General features: G+C 48.8%; 2 protein-coding genes and 1 long non-coding RNA gene across 5 annotated transcripts; all 3 read left to right on the top strand.

Annotated features, from left to right (window-relative positions):
- Nucleotides 1–1,565: 1,565 nt before the first annotated feature.
- On the top strand, nucleotides 1,566–2,880 carry LOC148378830 (janus kinase and microtubule-interacting protein 3-like). 2 transcript variants are annotated; one of them, XM_088367700.1, is made up of 3 exons: nucleotides 1,664–1,695; nucleotides 1,772–2,139; nucleotides 2,219–2,880. In XM_088367700.1, the coding sequence occupies exons 2-3, from the start codon at nucleotides 1,927–1,929 to the stop codon at nucleotides 2,333–2,335; spliced, it is 330 nt and encodes a 109-aa protein (XP_088223826.1). In that variant the 5' UTR covers nucleotides 1,664–1,695; nucleotides 1,772–1,926; the 3' UTR covers nucleotides 2,336–2,880. The 2 variants fall into 2 exon arrangements, with proteins under 2 accessions (XP_088223825.1, XP_088223826.1); XM_088367699.1 differs by having other exon boundaries at nucleotides 1,566–2,139.
- Nucleotides 2,881–5,196: 2,316 nt separating this feature from the next.
- LOC148378829 (uncharacterized) lies at nucleotides 5,197–12,814 on the top strand. Its single transcript, XR_015855565.1, has 7 exons — nucleotides 5,197–5,362; nucleotides 5,486–5,563; nucleotides 7,380–7,468; nucleotides 11,177–11,206; nucleotides 11,397–11,564; nucleotides 11,677–11,753; nucleotides 12,221–12,814. It is a non-coding gene; the product is annotated as an uncharacterized LOC148378829 (long non-coding RNA).
- Nucleotides 12,815–19,241: 6,427 nt separating this feature from the next.
- On the top strand, nucleotides 19,242–20,556 carry LOC148378828 (janus kinase and microtubule-interacting protein 3-like). Of its 2 annotated transcripts, XM_088367702.1 has the most exons (3): nucleotides 19,340–19,371; nucleotides 19,448–19,815; nucleotides 19,895–20,556. In XM_088367702.1, exons 2-3 carry the CDS (start codon nucleotides 19,603–19,605, stop codon nucleotides 20,009–20,011), a joined length of 330 nt encoding a protein of 109 aa, XP_088223828.1. In that variant the 5' UTR covers nucleotides 19,340–19,371; nucleotides 19,448–19,602; the 3' UTR covers nucleotides 20,012–20,556. The 2 variants fall into 2 exon arrangements, with proteins under 2 accessions (XP_088223827.1, XP_088223828.1); XM_088367701.1 differs by having other exon boundaries at nucleotides 19,242–19,815.
- Nucleotides 20,557–21,321: the final 765 nt, after the last annotated feature.

The raw sequence follows: 21,321 nt of genomic DNA, 5'->3' as shown, positions 1-21,321 counted from the left end.
CCGCGCCCGCAGGTCATCGAAACATTTTACGGCTACGACGAAGACGTGTTGGTGGACTCGGACGGATCGTCCTTGTCTTTTCACACCGACAGAACCCCCGACACGGAACCCGAAGAGGTAGCCCGCCATTTCTGCCAGCGTATTGGCACCAAACATTCCTCTTCAGCCTGGAATCGGACTCGTCTTTGCGTCGCGGGTGCTTTGTCGCCGGTCTGACTGATTCTGGTACTAGTGCTGTGTTGCATTGGTGTGTGCATGAAGAGGCGGAGCTTCGCTACCGCCAGCTGACGCAAGAATATCAAGCGCTGCAACGAGCCTACGCTCTGCTAGCCCAGACCAGCGAAGGGGACTACGACGCCGAGAAGGAGATCAAGGTGGCGCCCCTTTCCGCAACCCCCGGCCGGGTCGCAGCCTCCCCGTTCTCACCCAGCCTCGGGTGTTCTCTGGTCTGAAAGGAGGAGGAGGAGCCTCCCTCCTCCTCCTTTCAGACCAGAGAAAAGCTGATGGTAGAAATGGGTCACTATCAAAGCAGAGTAGCAGATCTGGAGTCAGCGCTGAAGCAACAAGGACAGGTAAGCTCATCAATGAGCACACCTTTTTCTCAGACAAAATAGCTACATTCTTCAGTCACTCATTCGTCTGGCATTACTGGACCAACCCCCCCCCCCCCCCCCCCCGAACGTGGCTGGGAAAATGCGGAGAAAAGCAAATGTCATTTTCCAGTCAACCAAAGAATTTGTGGATGAAAATGACACAACATTCCAAAGCTGTCCACGCGTTTGTCTCTTCTAGAATGTCAAGTGGGTGGAGGAGAAGCAGCTGCTGCGTCAGAGCAATCAGCAGTTGGCCGAAAAGGTGACGGAAAGAAAGGCGCTGGGCGGAGTCGCTTGGCGTCACACCCGTCGGGAAGCCCCGCAGATGAGGTCTGACTGTCTTTTCAGGTCAGGCGGATGGAGGCGGAAGAAGCGCGTCTGAAAGAGCACATCCAGGATATCCGAGACCAAAACGAACTGCTTGAGTTCCGCATCCTGGAGCTGGAGGTGGGAAGACTCGCACAAGCGTGTTGAGGCCAGAGATGTGACGGACGGACGGACGGACGGACGGACGGACGGACGGACGGACGGATGCATGCCTCTGCCTTTCAGGAGAGGGAGTGGCGCTCCCCCGTCTTGAAGTTTCTGCAAGTCCGTTTCCCAGACGGCCTCAGCCCTTTGCAGATCTACTGCGAGGCCGAGGGCGTGAGCGTACGTAAGGCGTCCCTCGCAACCCTAACCTTAACCCGAGGTCCCAGAACACCTTACATTGCTCCTTGCGCCTTTCCCCCGGACATCGTCATCAGTGATCTGATGAAGAAGCTGGACATCCTGGGCTATAACGCCGTAAGTGTATGTCGAACTCCTTATGTTCGCACTCCACGAGACTCGGCGGCTCAAATGTGACTTTTGGAAGGCTTTGCGCTGAAAGAAGCTTGTTGACGCTGTGCCTTTGGGCTCTTGCAGAATCTCACCAACGAGGAGCAGGTGGTCGTGATTCACGCCAGGACCCTTCTCACCCTAGCCGAGAAGGTAACGCGCACGTCCACGCACGCTCTCGCATTCTGCTTATGTGACAGCAGCCTTTCCTCAGTGGTTAGAATACATCAAAGTGACCAAGTCAGCACTTCAACAGAAGATGTTGGACATTGAAAGTGAGAAGGTAGACAGACACGCGACATCAGCCAAGGGGAACTCCGGCAATGTGCCCCAACAATTCTGACCTTGAGCTGTGCTAGGATATGTTCTGCAAGCAGAAGGGCTACCTGGATGAAGAGTTGGACTTCAGGAAGTGTTCCATGGACCAGGCTCATAAGGTAAGCCGCCCTCAAATCTCCCGCCGGACCACTGATGGACGAGGATTGCGGCCCAGAGGATCCTGGAGCTGGAGGCCATGTTGTACGAGGCGCTACCGCAGCGGGACTGCCCCGCCACGGACGGCGAAAAAGCCAGCCACGCTGGCGTGAATGACGTGCTGACGGCGGATCAGAGAGAAGAGCTTAGGAGCGCCGTGGACCAATGGAAGCGAGCCCTGATGTGCGAGTTGAGGGAGCGCGACGCTTGCATCCTCCAAGAGAGAATGGATCTGCTGCACAGCGCGCAACAGGTAAGGGCCCAAAGCCAGCCCGGCACTTACTTGCACGCTTACTGGCTTTTGAATGCCACTTTCCATTTGTCCGTCCTAGAGGAACAAAGAGCTGAAAGAATTCATCGAAGCTCAGAAGAGACAAATCAAACAATTGGAGGAGAAGTTTCTGTTTCTCTTTCTATTCTTCTCCTTGGCCTTCATTCTGTGGCCCTAACACCAGCTGGTGAGTGAGCTCCAGCGGCACCGCACTCGACACCTCCGATACACTGCCAGCCGGTCTCAGACGTTGGCAGACGCTCCGATGCCAACGTATACCCCCCGCCACGGTGACAGAGGCACCGCGTCACACCGGCGCTCATCCAATCAGAAGGCAGGAAAAGCAAATTCACATGCAGGGCACTTTTGAACCAGAAGAGAGCGCCACAAAAAACGGTTGTTGCCCCAAACGCGCACTAAAAAGGGTCAGAATAACAAGAGTCCCACTGGCCAGCCGGGGCCACCCGTCCAGCTGTTTCTTCAGGGGGGAAAAAAATTGGAGTCACCGGTGAGTACATTTTGCATTTAGCTCTGCTTTTCTGCTTCTGTCTTCAAGTGTGTGGCATCCTGCGATCAAAGATTCAGCCAACCCCAAAGCGGTTGACCTCAACGTCCCACCACCATGCCTACCAGAGCAGGTGACGTGATGCTTTGGACATCCTTCCGTCTCAGATGCCCAAAAGTACTCTTTGCCACATCTGCGGCAATACGGTGTCTTTTCAAAGGTGCAAATAAATCCAGCGTGGGCGGAACACGCACGTCTTCGGTTTTTCCCGCTTTGTTTGTGTGACAGCTGTTGTGAAAATTTTATACAAATAAAGTTGTATAGTACAGGTTTGGCCAAGCCGCAACTCCCGAACCGCATGCGGCTCTTTTATGTTCATATCAACATTTGTGTGTGTGTGTGTGTGTGTGTGTGTGGGGGGGGGGGGGTTGTGCGTGTTGGCTTCACTTGAGTTCAATTTGGTATTTTGGTCAAAAGCGCATGTGGTGAAATTCCACAAAGTAGGATGGGCAAACACATTTCTTTAAACTATGAGTGTCAATTGGGCTCTTGAAATGGCAGGGAAAAGATGCACAGCAAAACGAAAATACGTAGATGAACACAGGACGTTTTAATCAGAGTGGGAAAGTTTCTATTTTTTGTTGAACGTGATGGCAAACCATTCTGCCTGATATGTCAGACCTCAGCGCATTTCAAAGATTCAAATCTTCAGCGCCATGCACTTAAGCTCACTCCATGCTAACATTGATCAGGCGTCGAACCCGCAACATCATGCTTAAGAGGTGGCCATGCTAACCAGTGCGCCATTATGTCAACGCATAATAACTGTAAGTCTACTGATCAAAACAGCGGTTACTACATGACGTCGCTACGTCGTGGTCACGTGACGCAGACAAGACGTCAATGGACGTGGGCAGAGTTAACTTGTTTAAAAGGGAGTGGGCAGAAGAAATATTTAATTTATTTAAATCTATTTTGAGTGCACACCATTATGCCAATGCATAACAACTGTAAATCTACTAAACAAAACAGCGGTTGCTATATCGTCTGCCACGTCGTGGTCACGTGACGCGGACGTGACGTCGACGCCTACTTTACATCCCACCGATCACAGGACCCCTCGGCTGCATAACCGTGCCCCCTTCCCAACCAATCGGATTTGCTATACGCGAAAACGACGCCAATGGAAAGAGCTTCCGCCCAAATTTAAATCCGTGGGCGTGGCTCGCAGCAGGAAGTAGGAAAATGGCGGCGATGTTGACAAAGACACAGCGGATGGTAACATACGACTAACAAGAGAAATATTTTTATTTTCTGCTTGCAACTGGACCGTCCAGAGCGTACACGGTAAGTACAACTCATCGTTTTTAAAAAGAAGTACTTTTGTTGCCCTGAAAAGCGAGTGAGCGTGGCGTTTGTGGGGGACGTCGAATTTCGACGATTCTTTCTGGTCAACGGTTGTAAATGATTGTGTTGATTAAAAAAGAAAACTATGTAACTCTACTTTTAACTGCCGTTTCAGATAGATTTGGAATTGCATCACATCCAATTTTGCCTGGGAACAAACAGATTAAATAAATCTTAGTTTTGAATAAGCCACTCCTTCTCAAACAAGTAAACTCTGCCCATTTTGCGCAGTAGATGTTCTGTTAATATCTAGTATTTATACAAAGTCATAATTTAAATTGCTTTCAACCTTCATTCATCGGTTCAACCAACATTACTCGCTCTTATTACCAACTTGTATTGATTTAACTAAGCGTTTAATACTTCCTATCAGGTCTCAAATCGAGATTTGGCAAAATACAATTTCAGCAAATCCAATTTTGCCAGGGAACAAAAATAGATTAAATAAACTAAATAAGTCCTCTTCCCATTAAATAAATCAGAAAAGTCTGTCTTGTAACCAGTCCTCTTCAAACAAGTAAAGTCTGCCCATTTTGTGCCGTAGATTTTGTGTCTATGCCTAGTATTTAAACAAAATCATAATTTAAACGACTTCTTTCCTTCATTCACTTTGGAAATTTGGAATTGCAGCAAATCGAATTTTGCCAGGGAACAAAAATAGATCAATTAAACTAAATACGTTTTCTTCCCATTAAATGAATTAAAAAAGTCTGTCTCGTAACCAGTCCTTTTCAAACAAGTAAAGTCTGCCCATTTTGTGCCGTCGATTTTGTGTTTATGCCTAGTATTTATACAAAATCATAATTTAAAGGACTTCATTCCTTCATTCACTTTGGAAATTTGGAATTGCAGCACATCAAATTTTGCCTGGGAAGAAAAGTAGATTAAATAAATTTAATAAGTCTTACTACTTCCCATTAAATAAATTAAATACGTCTTACTTGTTTCCACTCCTTTTCAAAACAGTAGTTTAAAACGAGGGCCCTTCACTCAATCTTTAACCTCAACCCCGCACGTTGTGTTGTATCTGTGAATCTTGGTTGTGGCCAAATGATAGTTTTCTTTCATTCGTTTAGGTTCCAAGAAAACTTGATGTAACTCTACTTTTAACTGCCGTTTCAGATAAGCGGGTATTACGTCGCAGTCATGTGCCGCGGATATGACGTAATTGCCCGAACCTCCGCCAAAATTCAAATCTGTTGGCGCGATGGCCGTGAGCCGCTGAGCAGCGACGATTATCAACAGAAATATCTTTATTTTCTGCTTGCAACTGGACCGTCTAGAGCGTACACGGTAAGTAACACTCATTGTGTTTAAGGAGATTTACGTTTGTAATAGCAGAAGTGTAGCCGCGTTGCGTTGTACGTGTGAAAATTGGTCGAGGCGAAATGTTAATGTTTAATTTCATTCCTTTAGGTTCCACGGTGTTTGTTGGCTGCAAGTTTTCCACTGCAAGAAGAGGCTCGTATCATTGACCAGGAGCGAGCTACAATGGTGAGTAGCCATAACATTTATGTTAAACACTTCCTATTTCATGTCTAACAGTACTTGATTTAACAAATAACCATAAATAAATACAGTGTGGGCACTGAAGTTAACATATGTGATTATACTGCCTAATCTGTCACAGAGTAGATTGTTGCAAAGTAATATAAGATCCAAAGTTGTAATTCAGAATAGTTTTCAAAAGAAGGCCATTAGAATTATATACAAGTACGATTACCCTTAACATAACAACAAGCTATTAATTAAATCACAAATTCTTCAATTCAAAGATTTGGTAGATTATCAGACAAATAATGTCTAACAGTAATTGATTTAACACATCACGATAAGTAGATTGAGTGTGGGCACTCTCAAGTTAACATATATGATTATACTGCCTAATCTGTTACAGAGTATGTTGTTGCCAAGTAATGTAGAATAGATCCAAAGTAGTAATCCAGAATAGTTTTGAAGAGGCCATTAGAATAATAAACAAATCTGATTACCTTGAACATAATAACAAGCTAAGTGTTTAATATGTCCTATGAAGTCAAAATTGGGCACCATCATGTGGTGAAATTTGGAAATGCATCACATCCAATTTTGCCTGGGAACAAACAGATTAAATAAATCTTAGTTTTGAATAAGCCACTCCTTCTCAAACAAGTAAACTCTGCCCATTTCGCGCAGTAGATGTTCTGTTGATATCTAGTATTTATACAAAGTCATAATTTAAATTGCTTTCAACCTTCATTCATCGGTTCAACCAACATTACTCGCTCTTATTACCAACTTGTATTGATTTAACTAAGCGTTTAATACTTCCTATCAGGTCTCAAGTCAAGATTTGGCAAAATACAATTTCAGCAAATCCAATTTTGCCAGGGAACAAAAATAGATTAAATAAACTAAATAAGTCTTCTTCCCATTAAATAAATCAGAAAAGTCTGTCTTGTAACCAGTCCTCTTCAAACAAGTAAAGTCTGCCCATTTTGTGCCGTAGATTTTGTGTCTATGCCTAGTATTTAAACAAAATCATAATTTAAACGACTTCTTTCCTTCATTCACTTTGGAAATTTGGAATTGCAGCAAATCGAATTTTGCCAGGGAACAAAAATAGATCAATTAAACTAAATAAGTCTTCTTCCCATTAAATAAATTAAAAAAGTCTGTCTTGTAACCAGTCCTTTTCAAACAAGTAAAGTCTGCCCATTTTGTGCCGTCAATTTTGTGTTAATGCCTAGTATTTATACAAAATCATAATTTAAAGGACTTCATTCCTTCATTCACTTTGGAAATTTGGAATTGCAGCACATCAAATTTTGCCTGGGAAGAAAAGTAGATTAAATAAATTTAATAAGTCTTACTAGTTCCCATTAAATAAATTAAATACGTCTTACTTGTTCCCACTCCTTTTCAAAAAAGTAGTTTAAAACGAGGTCCCTTCACTCAACCTTTAACCCTATTTATTCACCTTCTAGGCTAAGTGTTAAAGGCTAAGTGTTAGAGGCTAAAAGCCAGAGGCTAGGCGCCAGAGGCGAGTTTTTGTGGGCTGAAGTTTTAGTGGGGTTAGTGTGAATACAATCCAAAAGAATACAACAGAATACAATACAATAGAATATAATACATAGATTAAATTCAATAGCTCTTACTACTTCCCATTAAATAAATTAAATACGTCTTACTTGTTCCCAATCCTTTTCAAAAAAGTAGTTTAAAACGAGGGCCCTTCACTCAACCTTTAACCTCAACCCCGCACGTCACATTGTGTTGTATCTGTGAATGTCTGTTGTGGCCAAATGATAGTTTTCTTTCATTCGTTTAGGTTCCACGGTGTTTGTTGGCTATGTTTTCCACTGTCAGAAGGATGAAAATACAAAGTACAACGCTTGGACGTGGGCGAAGACGTCACCGGTGAGTCCTTCCTTCCTATTTATTTACCTTCTAGGTGCTAAAGGCTAAGTGTTAGAGGCTAAGTGTTAGAGGCTAAGTGTTAAAGGCAACACAATACGAACAACACAACACAATACGAACAACTCAACACAATATGAACAACACAATATGAAACACACAACACAATACGAACAACACAACACAATACGAACAACACAACACAATACGAACAACACAACACATTACGAACAACACAACACAATACGAAAAACACAACGATACTGCACTGAACAACACGATACCGCAATGAACAACACGATACCGCACTAAACAACACGATACCGCACTGAACAACACCATGCCGCACTGAACACCATGCCACACTGAACAACACCATGCCGCACTGAACAACATTATGCCGCACTGAACAACACCATGCCGCACTGAACAACACCATCCCGCACTGAACAACACCATGCCGCACTGAACAACACCATTCCGCACTGAACAACACCATGCCGCACTGAACAACATTATGCCGCACTGAACAACACCATGCCGCACTGAACAACACCATGCCGCACTGAACAACATTATGCCGCACTGAACAACACCATGCCGCACTGAACAACACCATCCCGCACTGAACAACACCATGCCGCATTGAACAACACCATGCCGCACTGAACAACACCATCCTGCACTGAACAACACCATGCCGCATTGAACAACACCATGCCGCACTGAACAACACCATCCTGCACTGAACAACACCATGCCGCACTGAACAACACCATGCCGCACTGAACAACACCATGCCGCACTGAACAACATTATGCCGCACTGAACAACACCATGCCGCACTGAACAACACCATGCCGCACTGAACAACACCATGCCGCATTGAACAACACCATGCCGCATTGAACAACACCATGCCGCACTGAACAACACCATCCTGCACTGAACAACACCATGCCGCATTGAACAACACCATGCCGCACTGAACAACACCATCCTGCACTGAACAACACCATCCCGCACTGAACAACACCATCCCGCATTGAACAACACCATCCTGCACTGAACAACACCATGCCGCACTGAACAACACCATGCCGCACTGAACAACACCATTCCGCACTGAACAACACCATGCCGCACTGAACAACACCATCCTGCACTGAACAACACCATCCCGCACTGAACAACACCATGCCGCATTGAACAACACCATGCCGCACTGAACAACACCATCCTGCACTGAACAACACCATGCCGCACTGAACAACATCATGCCGCACTGAACAACACCATGCCGCACTGAACAACACCATGCCGCACTGAACAACATTATGCCGCACTGAACAACATTATGTCGCACTGAACAACACCATGCCGCACTGAACAACACCATGCTGCACTGAACAACATTATGCCGCACTGAACAACACCATGCCGCACTGAACAACACCATCCCGCACTGAACAACACCATGCCGCATTGAACAACACCATGCCGCACTGAACAACACCATGCTGCACTGAACAACATTATGCTGCACTGAACAACACGATCCTGCATTGAACAACACCATGCCGCACTAAACAACATCATCCTGCACTGAACAACACCATGCCGCACTGAACAACACCATGCCGCACTGAACAACACCATGCCACAATGAACAACACCATCCAGCACTGAACAACACCATGCCGCATTGAACAACACCATGCCGCACTGAACAACACCATCCTGCACTGAACAACACCACCCCGCACTGAACAACACGATCCCGCATTGAACAACACCATGCCGCATTGAACAACACCATGCCGCATTGAACAACACCATGCCGCACTGAACAACACCATGCCGCAATGAACAACACCATCCCGCACTGAACAACACCATGCCGCACGGAACAACACCATGCCGCACTGAACAACACCATCCCGCACTGAACAACACCATGCCGCATTGAACAACACCATGCCGCACTGAACAACCCCATCCTGCACTGAACAACACCTACCCGCACTGAACAACACCATGCCGCACTGAACAACATTATGCCGCACTGAACAACACCATGCCGCACTGAACAACACCATGCCGCACTGAACAACACCATGCCGCACTGAACAACACCATGCCGCAATGAACAACACCATCCCGCACTGAACAACACCATGCCGCATTGAACAACACCATGCCGCACTGAACAACACCATCCTGCACTGAACAACACCACCCCGCACTGTACAACACCATCCCGCATTGAACAACACCATCCCGCACTGAACACCATGCCGCACTGAACAACACCATGCCGCACTGAACAACACCATGCCGCACTGAACAACACCATGCCGCACTGAACAACACCATGCCGCACTGAACAACACCATGCCACAATGAACAACACCATCCAGCACTGAACAACACCATCCAGCACTGAACAACACCATGCCGCACTGAACAACACCATCCTGCACTGAACAACACCACCCCGCACTGAACAACACGATCCCGCATTGAACAACACCATGCCGCATTGAACAACACCATGCCGCACTGAACAACACCATGCCGCACTGAACAACACCATGCTGCACTGAACAACACTATGCTGCACTGAACAACACCATGCCGCACTGAACAACACCATCCTGCACTGAACAACACCTACCCGCACTGAACAACACCATGCCGCACTGAACAACATTATGCCGCACTGAACAACACCATGCCGCACTGAACAACACCATGCCGCACTGAACAACACCATGCCGCACTGAACAACACCATGCCGCAATGAACAACACCATCCCGCAATGAACAACACCATGCCGCATTGAACAACACCATGCCGCACTGAACAACACCATCCTGCACTGAACAACACCACCCCGCACTGTACAACACGATCCCGCATTGAACAACACCATCCCGCACTGAACAACACCATGCCGCACTGAACAACACCATTCCGCACTGAACAACACCATGCCGCACTGAACAACACCATGCCGCACTGAACAACACCATGCCGCACTGAACAACACCATGCCGCACTGAACAACATTGTGCCGCACTGAACAACACCATGCCGCACTGAACAACACCATCCCGCACTGAACAACACCATGCCGCATTGAACAACACCATGCCGCACTGAGCAACACCATCCTGCACTGAACAACACCATCCCGCACTGAACAACACCATGCCGCACTGAACAACATTATGGCGCACTGAACAACATTATGCTGCACTGAACAACACCATGCCGCACTGAACAACACCATGCCGCACTGAACAACACCATGCCGCACTGAACAACATTATGCCGCACTGAACAACATTATGCCGCACTGAACAACACCATGCCGCACTGAACAACACCATGCCGCACTGAACAACACCATGCCGCACTGAACAACACGACGTCGCACTGAACAACACGACGCCGCACAGAACAACACGACGCCGCACAGAATAACACAACACCGCACAGAACAACACAATACCGCACAAACAGTTTTAGATAATATTACGTCGCAGTCATGTGACGCGGACATGACGTCAATAGGCGGAACTCACGGCAAAATTATACTCCGTGGGCGTGGCTTGCAACAGGAAGTAGGAAAGCGGCAATTCTGGCAAACAAGACACAGCGGTTAGTAACACGATGACTAACAAGGCAAATATTTTTGTTTTCAGCTTGCAACTTGACCGTCTAGAGCGTACAAGGTAATTACAACTGTTTTTTTTGAGCCCTGAAAAGCGAGGGAGTTTGGCGTTTGGGAGGAACGTCGAACTCGGCGTCTGCTTCCAGCCACAGACGCCAAATTTCGACGATTATTTCGACTGGTCAACGGTTGTAAATTATTGCGTTGACTAAAAACTTTATTTAACTCTACTCTTAACTTTGCCGTTTCAGATATGCGGGTATTACACCGCGGAAATGACGTCAATAGGCTGAACTCTCGCCAAAATTCAAATCTGTGGGCGCAATGGCCTTGAGCGAGACACCGGATACAAACACGACGATTATCAACAGAAATATCTTTATTTTCTGCTTGCAAGTGGACCGTCTAGAGCGTACACGGTAAGTACAACTCATTGTGTTTAAAAAGATTTACGTTTGTGTAGTTTGCGTTGCGTTGTATCTGTGAATGTTGGTTGAGGCTAAATGTTAATGTTTAATTTCATTCCTTTAGGTTCCACGGTGTTTGTTGGCTGTATGTTTTCCACTGCAAGAAGAGGCTCGTATCATTGACCAGCAGGAGCTACAATGGTGAGTACCCCTTTCGTCTTCCATTTATGTTAAACACTTCCTATTTCATGTCTAACAGTACTCGATTTAACAAATAACCATAAATAAATACAGTGTGGGCAGTCAAGTTAACATATGTGATTATCCTGCCTAATATGTTTATCACAAATATGTCACTAATCACTAATATGTTTATTTGTTTATCACAACACCTTTGGACCTTCAGCAATCGATTATTTCCCTTCATCTACAGAGAGACAGAACGATGGTGTCTTAAACATCTCATTCATTTCACCAAATAACTTCACGCAGGTGGATAACGGCCGTCTCGGTCACGCTATGTTGCGTGATGCAGTTTTGAAGAACCAAATGCATTTATTCAATGAATAAGTCAAGCTAGTTCTATGTTTATGATGTTGTAAGTTACGGTACCGATTGAAGTTGAGTTCGAAGCCAGTGGAAAACAGCGCTGCGTTTGTGCTCTCCAGGTACAAATGTTGTGATCTCTGACTGACGACCGGGCGAGACTCGAGTAAGAGATGTCCAAACGAGCTCCGGCAGGGCGGGCCAAGGCGGAGCGAACGGACGCCCTTCAGGCCGCCAATGACGAGCTGAGAACCAAACTGATGGACGTCCAGTTAGAACTTCAGCAGGAGAAGAACAAGGTGAAAACCTCAACAGACAGACACTGCCTGCCTCCCTGCCTGCCTCCCTGCCTGCCTCCCTCCCTCCCTCCCAGATTTCCCGATGTAGATTAGACATGCGTGTGCCATGACTGTGTCAGCCTACATCAACAAATGCACCGAGGACGTCAGCACCACTAAGAATATCATCACCCGGGGCAACCAACGACCCTGGATGACTGAGGAGGTACGTCAAACGCTACGAGCGCGGAACTCTGCCTTCAAGTCTGGCGACAAGGAGACACTGAGGACAGCGAGAGCCAACTTGAACCGTGCCATCAGGATAGCGAAGCGAGACCACAGTCGAAAATTTCAGGATCGTTTCCACGACGTCAAAAACATCAGGAGTATGTGGCAAGGCATACGGGCGATTACAGACTACAACTCACCCTCCCCCCCCCCCCCCCCCCCCCGGTGGGTGTAGTTGATGCTGACTTTCTAAATGGTCTAAATAACTTCTTTGGGAGGTTCGAGGCACTAAACGGCACTCCAGCAGTTAAAACTGTCCCCCATCAGAAAGAGGAGGTACTCTGCCTTGACTCCGCCGATGTGTTGAAGACCCTGAGGAGAGTCAACCCCTGTAAGGCCCCTGGCCCCGACAACATTCCTGGGCGTGTGTTCAGGGAATGTGCAAGTCATCTGGCTGGGGTCATCACAGACATTTTTAACACCTCGCTGGGCCAAGCCACAGTGCCGGCGTGCTTTAAGACTGCCTCCATCATTCCGGTGCCGAAGAAACCTCAAATCACCTCATTTAATGATTACCGGCCTGTTGCACTGACTCCGGTTATGATGAAGTGCTTCGAAAGGCTGCTTAAAGGTCACATCGTTTCCAGACTCCCCCTATTATTTGACCCGTTCCAGTTTGCCGACCGGCAAAACCGCTCCACTCAGGACGCCATCTCCTCCGTTCTTCACCTGAGCCTGGCTCACCTGGAGGAGAAGAACACCCATGTGCGGATGCTGTTCCTGGACTTCAGCTCAGCGTTTAACACCATCATCCCACAGCATCTGGTAGGAAAATTGGAACACCTGGGCTTCAACACCCCCCTTCGCAACTGGCTGCTAGACTTCCTCACCAACAGACCTCAGTCAGTCCGGGTCGGACAGAACACCTCTGATGTCATCACCCTCAGCACAGGCTCCCCTCAGGGCTGCGTCCTGAGCCCCCTGCTGTTCACCCTGATGACACACGACTGCGTCCTCAGGTTCACCACCAATCACATCGTGAAGTCAGCAGACGACACAACGGTGGTGGGGCTCATCAGAGACAACAACGACCTGGACTACAGAGAGGAGGTGGAGCAGCTGGTGGGCTGGTGCAGAGAAAACAGCCTGATCCTGAATGAGGAGAAGATGAAGGAGATCGTCGTCGACTTCAGGAAAAAACAGCCTCACCACGCTCCACTGATCATCAACAGCTCAGCTGTGGAGGTGGTCAGCACCACCAAATTCCTGGGGGTCCACATCACAGAAGACCTCACCTGGACTATGAACACTACGGCACTGGTCAAGAGGGCACAGAAGCGCTTGTACTTCCTGCGGAGGATGAGGAGAGCCCACCTGCCCCCACCCATCATGAGGACGTTCTACAGGAGCACCATAGAGAGCATTCTGACAAGCTGTCTCTCTGTATGGTGTGGAGGCTGCACCGCCTCCGATTGGAAGAACGTGAGGAGAGTGGTGAGGACAGCAGAGAGGATCATAGGGGCTCCTCTTCCCTCCATTCAGGACATTTCATCTCAGCGCTGCATGTCCCGTGCCCGTAACATCATCAATGACCCATCACACCCCCACCATGGACTGTTCTCCCTGCTGCCCTCTGGGAAGAGGTTTGCAGCATCCGCTGCAGGTCCACCAGGTTCTGCAACAGCTTTTTCCCTGCTGTCATCAGACTGTTGAACACTAGAACTGTTGAGCTCTAAACTGAACTCTGCATCACACATTCACAGAACTGTACTTTATGACACTACGGACCTCTATCTTGCACTATCTCGCACTACCAACTTTACTGAACTTGTATAAACCCTTTAAATAGAAGTTTAATACATGGTTTAGCATTCCTCTGCACACTCTTGAATACTGTTTTGCCTACTTGCACTATTGCATAATTATCACTGCTGCACTTTATACTTATTTTTAATATATATATATATATATATATATATATATATAGTATATGTATATATATATATTTTCATAGGATATGTTACTTCTATTCAACTGCAATATCACTACTTTGTTGTAAGACGTATGCAACGGAATTTCGTTTTGTATGCACCATGTGCAGACAAGATGACAATAAAGTTTGTCTAAGTCTAAGTCTAAGTCATGTCAGGTCAGCTGTCTGGAGAGAGAGAGAAGTCAGGACCTGCGGGCGGAGCACCACCGTGCCACCGCCGCCATGACGGAACTCAAAAGCAAACTCCATGAGGAGAAGCAGAAAGAGTTAGCCATTACCAGGGAGACATTACTGCGGCAGCATGAAATGGAGCTGATGAGAGTGATCAAAATCAAAGATGGAGAGATCCAGCGACTGAATGCCTTGGTCTTCAGCCTGAGGGACGGCTCCATGGACAAGGTGATCCGCTCTATCCGTGTCTGACTATCCGCACGCCACGTCGGGCTTCGATGCGGCCGCTACCGTATTGTGTAGCTTGTCCCCAGTAAGCGTCGCGGCGCTCCGTTGCGGTCTCAACGGCCCGGTGTGGCGCAATGTCTGCTCAGGTGAGGAGGGGGGGCGCTTTGCTGGCGGAGGTGGAGGAGACGCGGCGGTGTCGGGAGACCGAGCGGTGTCGCCTCCACCAGGAGCGCGGAAGAAGCCCTGGCAGCGGCCCAGCAGGCCTGGCAGTCCCGAGCGGCCGAGCTCCGATCGGCTCATCACCAGCATCGGGAGGAGCTGAGCCGAACCAAGAGAGACTGCGAGAGGGAGATCCGCCGACTGGTAGGACTGATCAGATGCGCGGTGCGTGGCTATGTTCCCAATTTCGTTGTATACCTGCAGTGCAATGACACCTAAGGCATTCTATTCTATTCTATTTCACAAGAAGAAAATGTCCGGTTGCTCGCTTCGCTTTTGTCACAGCAAAGGTGTTCTAGTCGATTCAAGAAAAAAATTGGCCGGTTGCTCTCTTTGTTTTTGTCACAATTCTGGCAAATGAGTTTGCCCGCCTGCCTGAGCGCTCCCCGTTTGTACATCCAGACGGATGAGATCAAGCTGAAAGACAGAGCGGTTAGTGTTTTGGATGAAGCCCTGGGGCCGGCCACGTCCACCGCCTTCAGCTGCAGACTCAGGCTGCCGAGCAGCAGATCGCTGCCCTGAGGGATTCCCAAAGGGCGGGCCTAAACTACCCTGGAAGTGGGGTCAACGCCGCTACTAGCAATCCTCTTCATTGCGTAAGCCACCTCATCACACACTTGCAGTACGCATGACTTAGTTCGTTGCTGGAGGAAGGTAGCACAAAAACAGTTTTGAACTTTGAACGAGTGCTTGTGTGTGTGTGTTGCGGGGCGTTTTCAGTCTCAGGAGGATCGGGACACGCGACGGTTTCATCTGAAAATCGCTGAGCTCAGCGCAGTCATCAGGAAACTGGAGGATCGAAACGCCCTGCTTTCTGAAGAGCGCAATGAACTGGTAATTTATTGACGGCACGCTTGAAGGTTTGCGCTACGTTTGATGCGCGCCATCCAGCGAGGCACCCATTGCGCTTGCTTATTAGTTGAGCGGCGCGGCGAGTCGGTTGCCTGGTAGATGTCTTTTATTGGGAGCCAAAGCCACGATTCCGTTCAAACCGATGCAAAAGGAATGGATACGTTCTGGCCCGCGTGTTGTGCGTCTTTCACATCCCGCACTTCATGCTTGCAGCTAAAGCGACTGAGAGAAACAGAAAGCCAGTTTCTGCCACTCCTGTACAAAAACAAACGCCTGAGCAGGAAGAATGAAGAACTCTCGCTGGTGCTGTGCCGCCTTGAAAACAAAGTGCGCTTTGTCACCCAGGAGAACGAGGAGATGGCAAGCTTGGTAAGTCGACGCGGACAACGGCGGCGTGCCAACAGAGTCCACTGCATTTGTGTTCCACAGAGAAGGCCTAGTTCGCTCAATGACCTGGACCGCGGTTGCGGCCAGCAGGACGGTGAAATGGAGTTCCTTCAAGTTGTGGAGCAGCGGCACATCATCGACGACTTGTCCAAGGTCTTCAGGCAGGCGACTCGGTGCACGTACGGCAGCGCCGCGCTCGCTCGCTGTCGCCAGGAAACCTTTTCCGTCCAAAGCTTGGCCGGCGGCCGCCATCCAAAAAATTGGCCCCTTAAATTCCGACCTTTCAAGCAGGAGCATTGTGCGCACGCGTTTGAACACGCTTTAGACTTGTTTTGCCGTTTTCAGCAGCTCCAAGCTCCCGTTTTGTCAGCGCCTTTGCCACTCGCTGTGCGCTGAAAACGACGGACTTGCCCGGCTGCTCAGCCCGTCAACCATGAGCCGCGAGCGCGACGTCATTGTCCGTAGGCAGCTAGTGGCAAAATGCACCCTGTTAGAGTTGCGCTCGCTCCAACTTATTTTGCAAGAACCACACGGGAGACAAGTAAGTTCTTTTGGACACCTGCAGGTGGAGAGTCCATCCGTTGTACGAATGAAGTCTGACTCTCGGCTCCTGCACGAGCATTTTAATTAAGAGAAACAGGGTGGGTGTAAGAGTGGATTGAATAGAGGAAGCCCTTGACCTCTAGTCAAAACATAGCAAGGGGTGTTTTACGACTTTGTGTAGGAAGGGATAAGCGATAGGGATAAATAAGGGATAAATAATATTATTTATTACAGGTTGCAGTCAAAGTCAAAGCAACATAATGATACGATAAAGATAATCTGGAAAACCCTGACACACCCTGTAGTTGTCACTTTTGGAAAAGACGAGCGTCCCTCCAATCATCGCCGGTGACGTGTTTTTCAGGCTCTGGAGACAGGAGCTCATGTCAGAAATGTCATTGTGAGTCGCGTTTGTTTCTGCGCCGGAGCCATTCGTTCCCTTTGCATCCAAAGAATCTCAAAGGCGGATTATTTGTGTCGACAGGAGAGAGATTTGCTGCTACGATACCGACGTCGAGAATCTCTGAGGAGGAACAAAGCGTGAGGTCCTGCAAGGTGAGTCTGTTTGTTTGCGGCTGCTTGGTGTTGCGCAAGATGAAATGGCCTTTTTCTCGCTATCGTTCCTCTCGTCGATTCATCGTGAGGTGTCGCTTCAGTTTGTTCAGAGAGATGTTTGCTTCCGCGCCCGCAGGTCATCGAAACATTTTACGGCTACGACGAAGACGTGTTGGTGGACTCGGACGGATCGTCCTTGTCTTTTCACACCGACAGAACCCCCGACACGGAACCCGAAGAGGTAGCCCGCCATTTCTGCCAGCGTATTGGCACCAAACATTCCTCTTCAGCCTGGAATCGGACTCGTCTTTGCGTCGCGGGTGCTTTGTCGCCGGTCTGACTGATTCTGGTACTAGTGCTGTGTTGCATTGGTGTGTGCATGAAGAGGCGGAGCTTCGCTACCGCCAGCTGACGCAAGAATATCAAGCGCTGCAACGAGCCTACGCTCTGCTAGCCCAGACCAGCGAAGGGGACTACGACGCCGAGAAGGAGATCAAGGTGGCGCCCCTTTCCGCAACCCCCGGCCGGGTCGCAGCCTCCCCGTTCTCACCCAGCCTCGGGTGTTCTCTGGTCTGAAAGGAGGAGGAGGAGCCTCCCTCCTCCTCCTTTCAGACCAGAGAAAAGCTGATGGTAGAAATGGGTCACTATCAAAGCAGAGTAGCAGATCTGGAGTCAGCGCTGAAGCAACAAGGACAGGTAAGCTCATCAATGAGCACACCTTTTTCTCAGACAAAATAGCTACATTCTTCAGTCACTCATTCGTCTGGCATTACTGGACCAACCCCCCCCCCCCCCCCCCCCGAACGTGGCTGGGAAAATGCGGAGAAAAGCAAATGTCATTTTCCAGTCAACCAAAGAATTTGTGGATGAAAATGACACAACATTCCAAAGCTGTCCACGCGTTTGTCTCTTCTAGAATGTCAAGTGGGTGGAGGAGAAGCAGCTGCTGCGTCAGAGCAATCAGCAGTTGGCCGAAAAGGTGACGGAAAGAAAGGCGCTGGGCGGAGTCGCTTGGCGTCACACCCGTCGGGAAGCCCCGCAGATGAGGTCTGACTGTCTTTTCAGGTCAGGCGGATGGAGGCGGAAGAAGCGCGTCTGAAAGAGCACATCCAGGATATCCGAGACCAAAACGAACTGCTTGAGTTCCGCATCCTGGAGCTGGAGGTGGGAAGACTCGCACAAGCGTGTTGAGGCCAGAGATGTGACGGACGGACGGACGGACGGACGGACGGACGGACGGACGGACGGATGCATGCCTCTGCCTTTCAGGAGAGGGAGTGGCGCTCCCCCGTCTTGAAGTTTCTGCAAGTCCGTTTCCCAGACGGCCTCAGCCCTTTGCAGATCTACTGCGAGGCCGAGGGCGTGAGCGTACGTAAGGCGTCCCTCGCAACCCTAACCTTAACCCGAGGTCCCAGAACACCTTACATTGCTCCTTGCGCCTTTCCCCCGGACATCGTCATCAGTGATCTGATGAAGAAGCTGGACATCCTGGGCTATAACGCCGTAAGTGTATGTCGAACTCCTTATGTTCGCACTCCACGAGACTCGGCGGCTCAAATGTGACTTTTGGAAGGCTTTGCGCTGAAAGAAGCTTGTTGACGCTGTGCCTTTGGGCTCTTGCAGAATCTCACCAACGAGGAGCAGGTGGTCGTGATTCACGCCAGGACCCTTCTCACCCTAGCCGAGAAGGTAACGCGCACGTCCACGCACGCTCTCGCATTCTGCTTATGTGACAGCAGCCTTTCCTCAGTGGTTAGAATACATCAAAGTGACCAAGTCAGCACTTCAACAGAAGATGTTGGACATTGAAAGTGAGAAGGTAGACAGACACGCGACATCAGCCAAGGGGAACTCCGGCAATGTGCCCCAACAATTCTGACCTTGAGCTGTGCTAGGATATGTTCTGCAAGCAGAAGGGCTACCTGGATGAAGAGTTGGACTTCAGGAAGTGTTCCATGGACCAGGCTCATAAGGTAAGCCGCCCTCAAATCTCCCGCCGGACCACTGATGGACGAGGATTGCGGCCCAGAGGATCCTGGAGCTGGAGGCCATGTTGTACGAGGCGCTACCGCAGCGGGACTGCCCCGCCACGGACGGCGAAAAAGCCAGCCACGCTGGCGTGAATGACGTGCTGACGGCGGATCAGAGAGAAGAGCTTAGGAGCGCCGTGGACCAATGGAAGCGAGCCCTGATGTGCGAGTTGAGGGAGCGCGACGCTTGCATCCTCCAAGAGAGAATGGATCTGCTGCACAGCGCGCAACAGGTAAGGGCCCAAAGCCAGCCCGGCACTTACTTGCACGCTTACTGGCTTTTGAATGCCACTTTCCATTTGTCCGTCCTAGAGGAACAAAGAGCTGAAAGAATTCATCGAAGCTCAGAAGAGACAAATCAAACAATTGGAGGAGAAGTTTCTGTTTCTCTTTCTATTCTTCTCCTTGGCCTTCATTCTGTGGCCCTAACACCAGCTGGTGAGTGAGCTCCAGCGGCACCGCACTCGACACCTCCGATACACTGCCAGCCGGTCTCAGACGTTGGCAGACGCTCCGATGCCAACGTATACCCCCCGCCACGGTGACAGAGGCACCGCGTCACACCGGCGCTCATCCAATCAGAAGGCAGGAAAAGCAAATTCACATGCAGGGCACTTTTGAACCAGAAGAGAGCGCCACAAAAAACGGTTGTTGCCCCAAACGCGCACTAAAAAGGGTCAGAATAACAAGAGTCCCACTGGCCAGCCGGGGCCACCCGTCCAGCTGTTTCTTCAGGGGGGAAAAAAATTGGAGTCACCGGTGAGTACATTTTGCATTTAGCTCTGCTTTTCTGCTTCTGTCTTCAAGTGTGTGGCATCCTGCGATCAAAGATTCAGCCAACCCCAAAGCGGTTGACCTCAACGTCCCACCACCATGCCTACCAGAGCAGGTGACGTGATGCTTTGGACATCCTTCCGTCTCAGATGCCCAAAAGTACTCTTTGCCACATCTGCGGCAATACGGTGTCTTTTCAAAGGTGCAAATAAATCCAGCGTGGGCGGAACACGCACGTCTTCGGTTTTTCCCGCTTTGTTTGTGTGACAGCTGTTGTGAAAATTTTATACAAATAAAGTTGTATAGTACAGGTTTGGCCAAGCCGCAACTCCCGAACCGCATGCGGCTCTTTTATGTTCATATCAACATTTGTGTGTGTGTGTGTGTGTGTGTGTGTGGGGGGGGGGGGGTTGTGCGTGTTGGCTTCACTTGAGTTCAATTTGGTATTTTGGTCAAAAGCGCATGTGGTGAAATTCCACAAAGTAGGATGGGCAAACACATTTCTTTAAACTATGAGTGTCAATTGGGCTCTTGAAATGGCAGGGAAAAGATGCACAGCAAAACGAAAATACGTAGATGAACACAGGACGTTTTAATCAGAGTGGGAAAGTTTCTATTTTTTGTTGAACGTGATGGCAAACCATTCTGCCTGATATGTCAGACCTCAGCGCATTTCAAAGATTCAAATCTTCAGCGCCATGCACTTAAGCTCACTCCATGCTAACATTGATCAGGCGTCGAACCCGCAACATCATGCTTAAGAGGTGGCCATGCTAACCAGTGCGCCATTATGTCAACGCATAATAACTGTAAGTCTACTGATCAAAACAGCGGTTACTACATGACGTCGCTACGTCGTGGTCACGTGACGCAGACAAGACGTCAATGGACGTGGGCAGAGTTAACTTGTTTAAAAGGGAGTGGGCAGAAGAAATATTTAATTTATTTAAATCTATTTTGAGTGC

This window comes from Syngnathus floridae, unplaced genomic scaffold (genome assembly GCF_059516105.1).
Source record: "Syngnathus floridae isolate MCC-2025c unplaced genomic scaffold, RoL_Sflo_1.0 HiC_scaffold_25, whole genome shotgun sequence".
NCBI lineage: Eukaryota > Metazoa > Chordata > Actinopteri > Syngnathiformes > Syngnathidae > Syngnathus > Syngnathus floridae.
The sequence above is the reverse complement of the archived record's forward strand: the minus strand, read 5'-3'. Positions and strand labels throughout refer to the sequence as shown.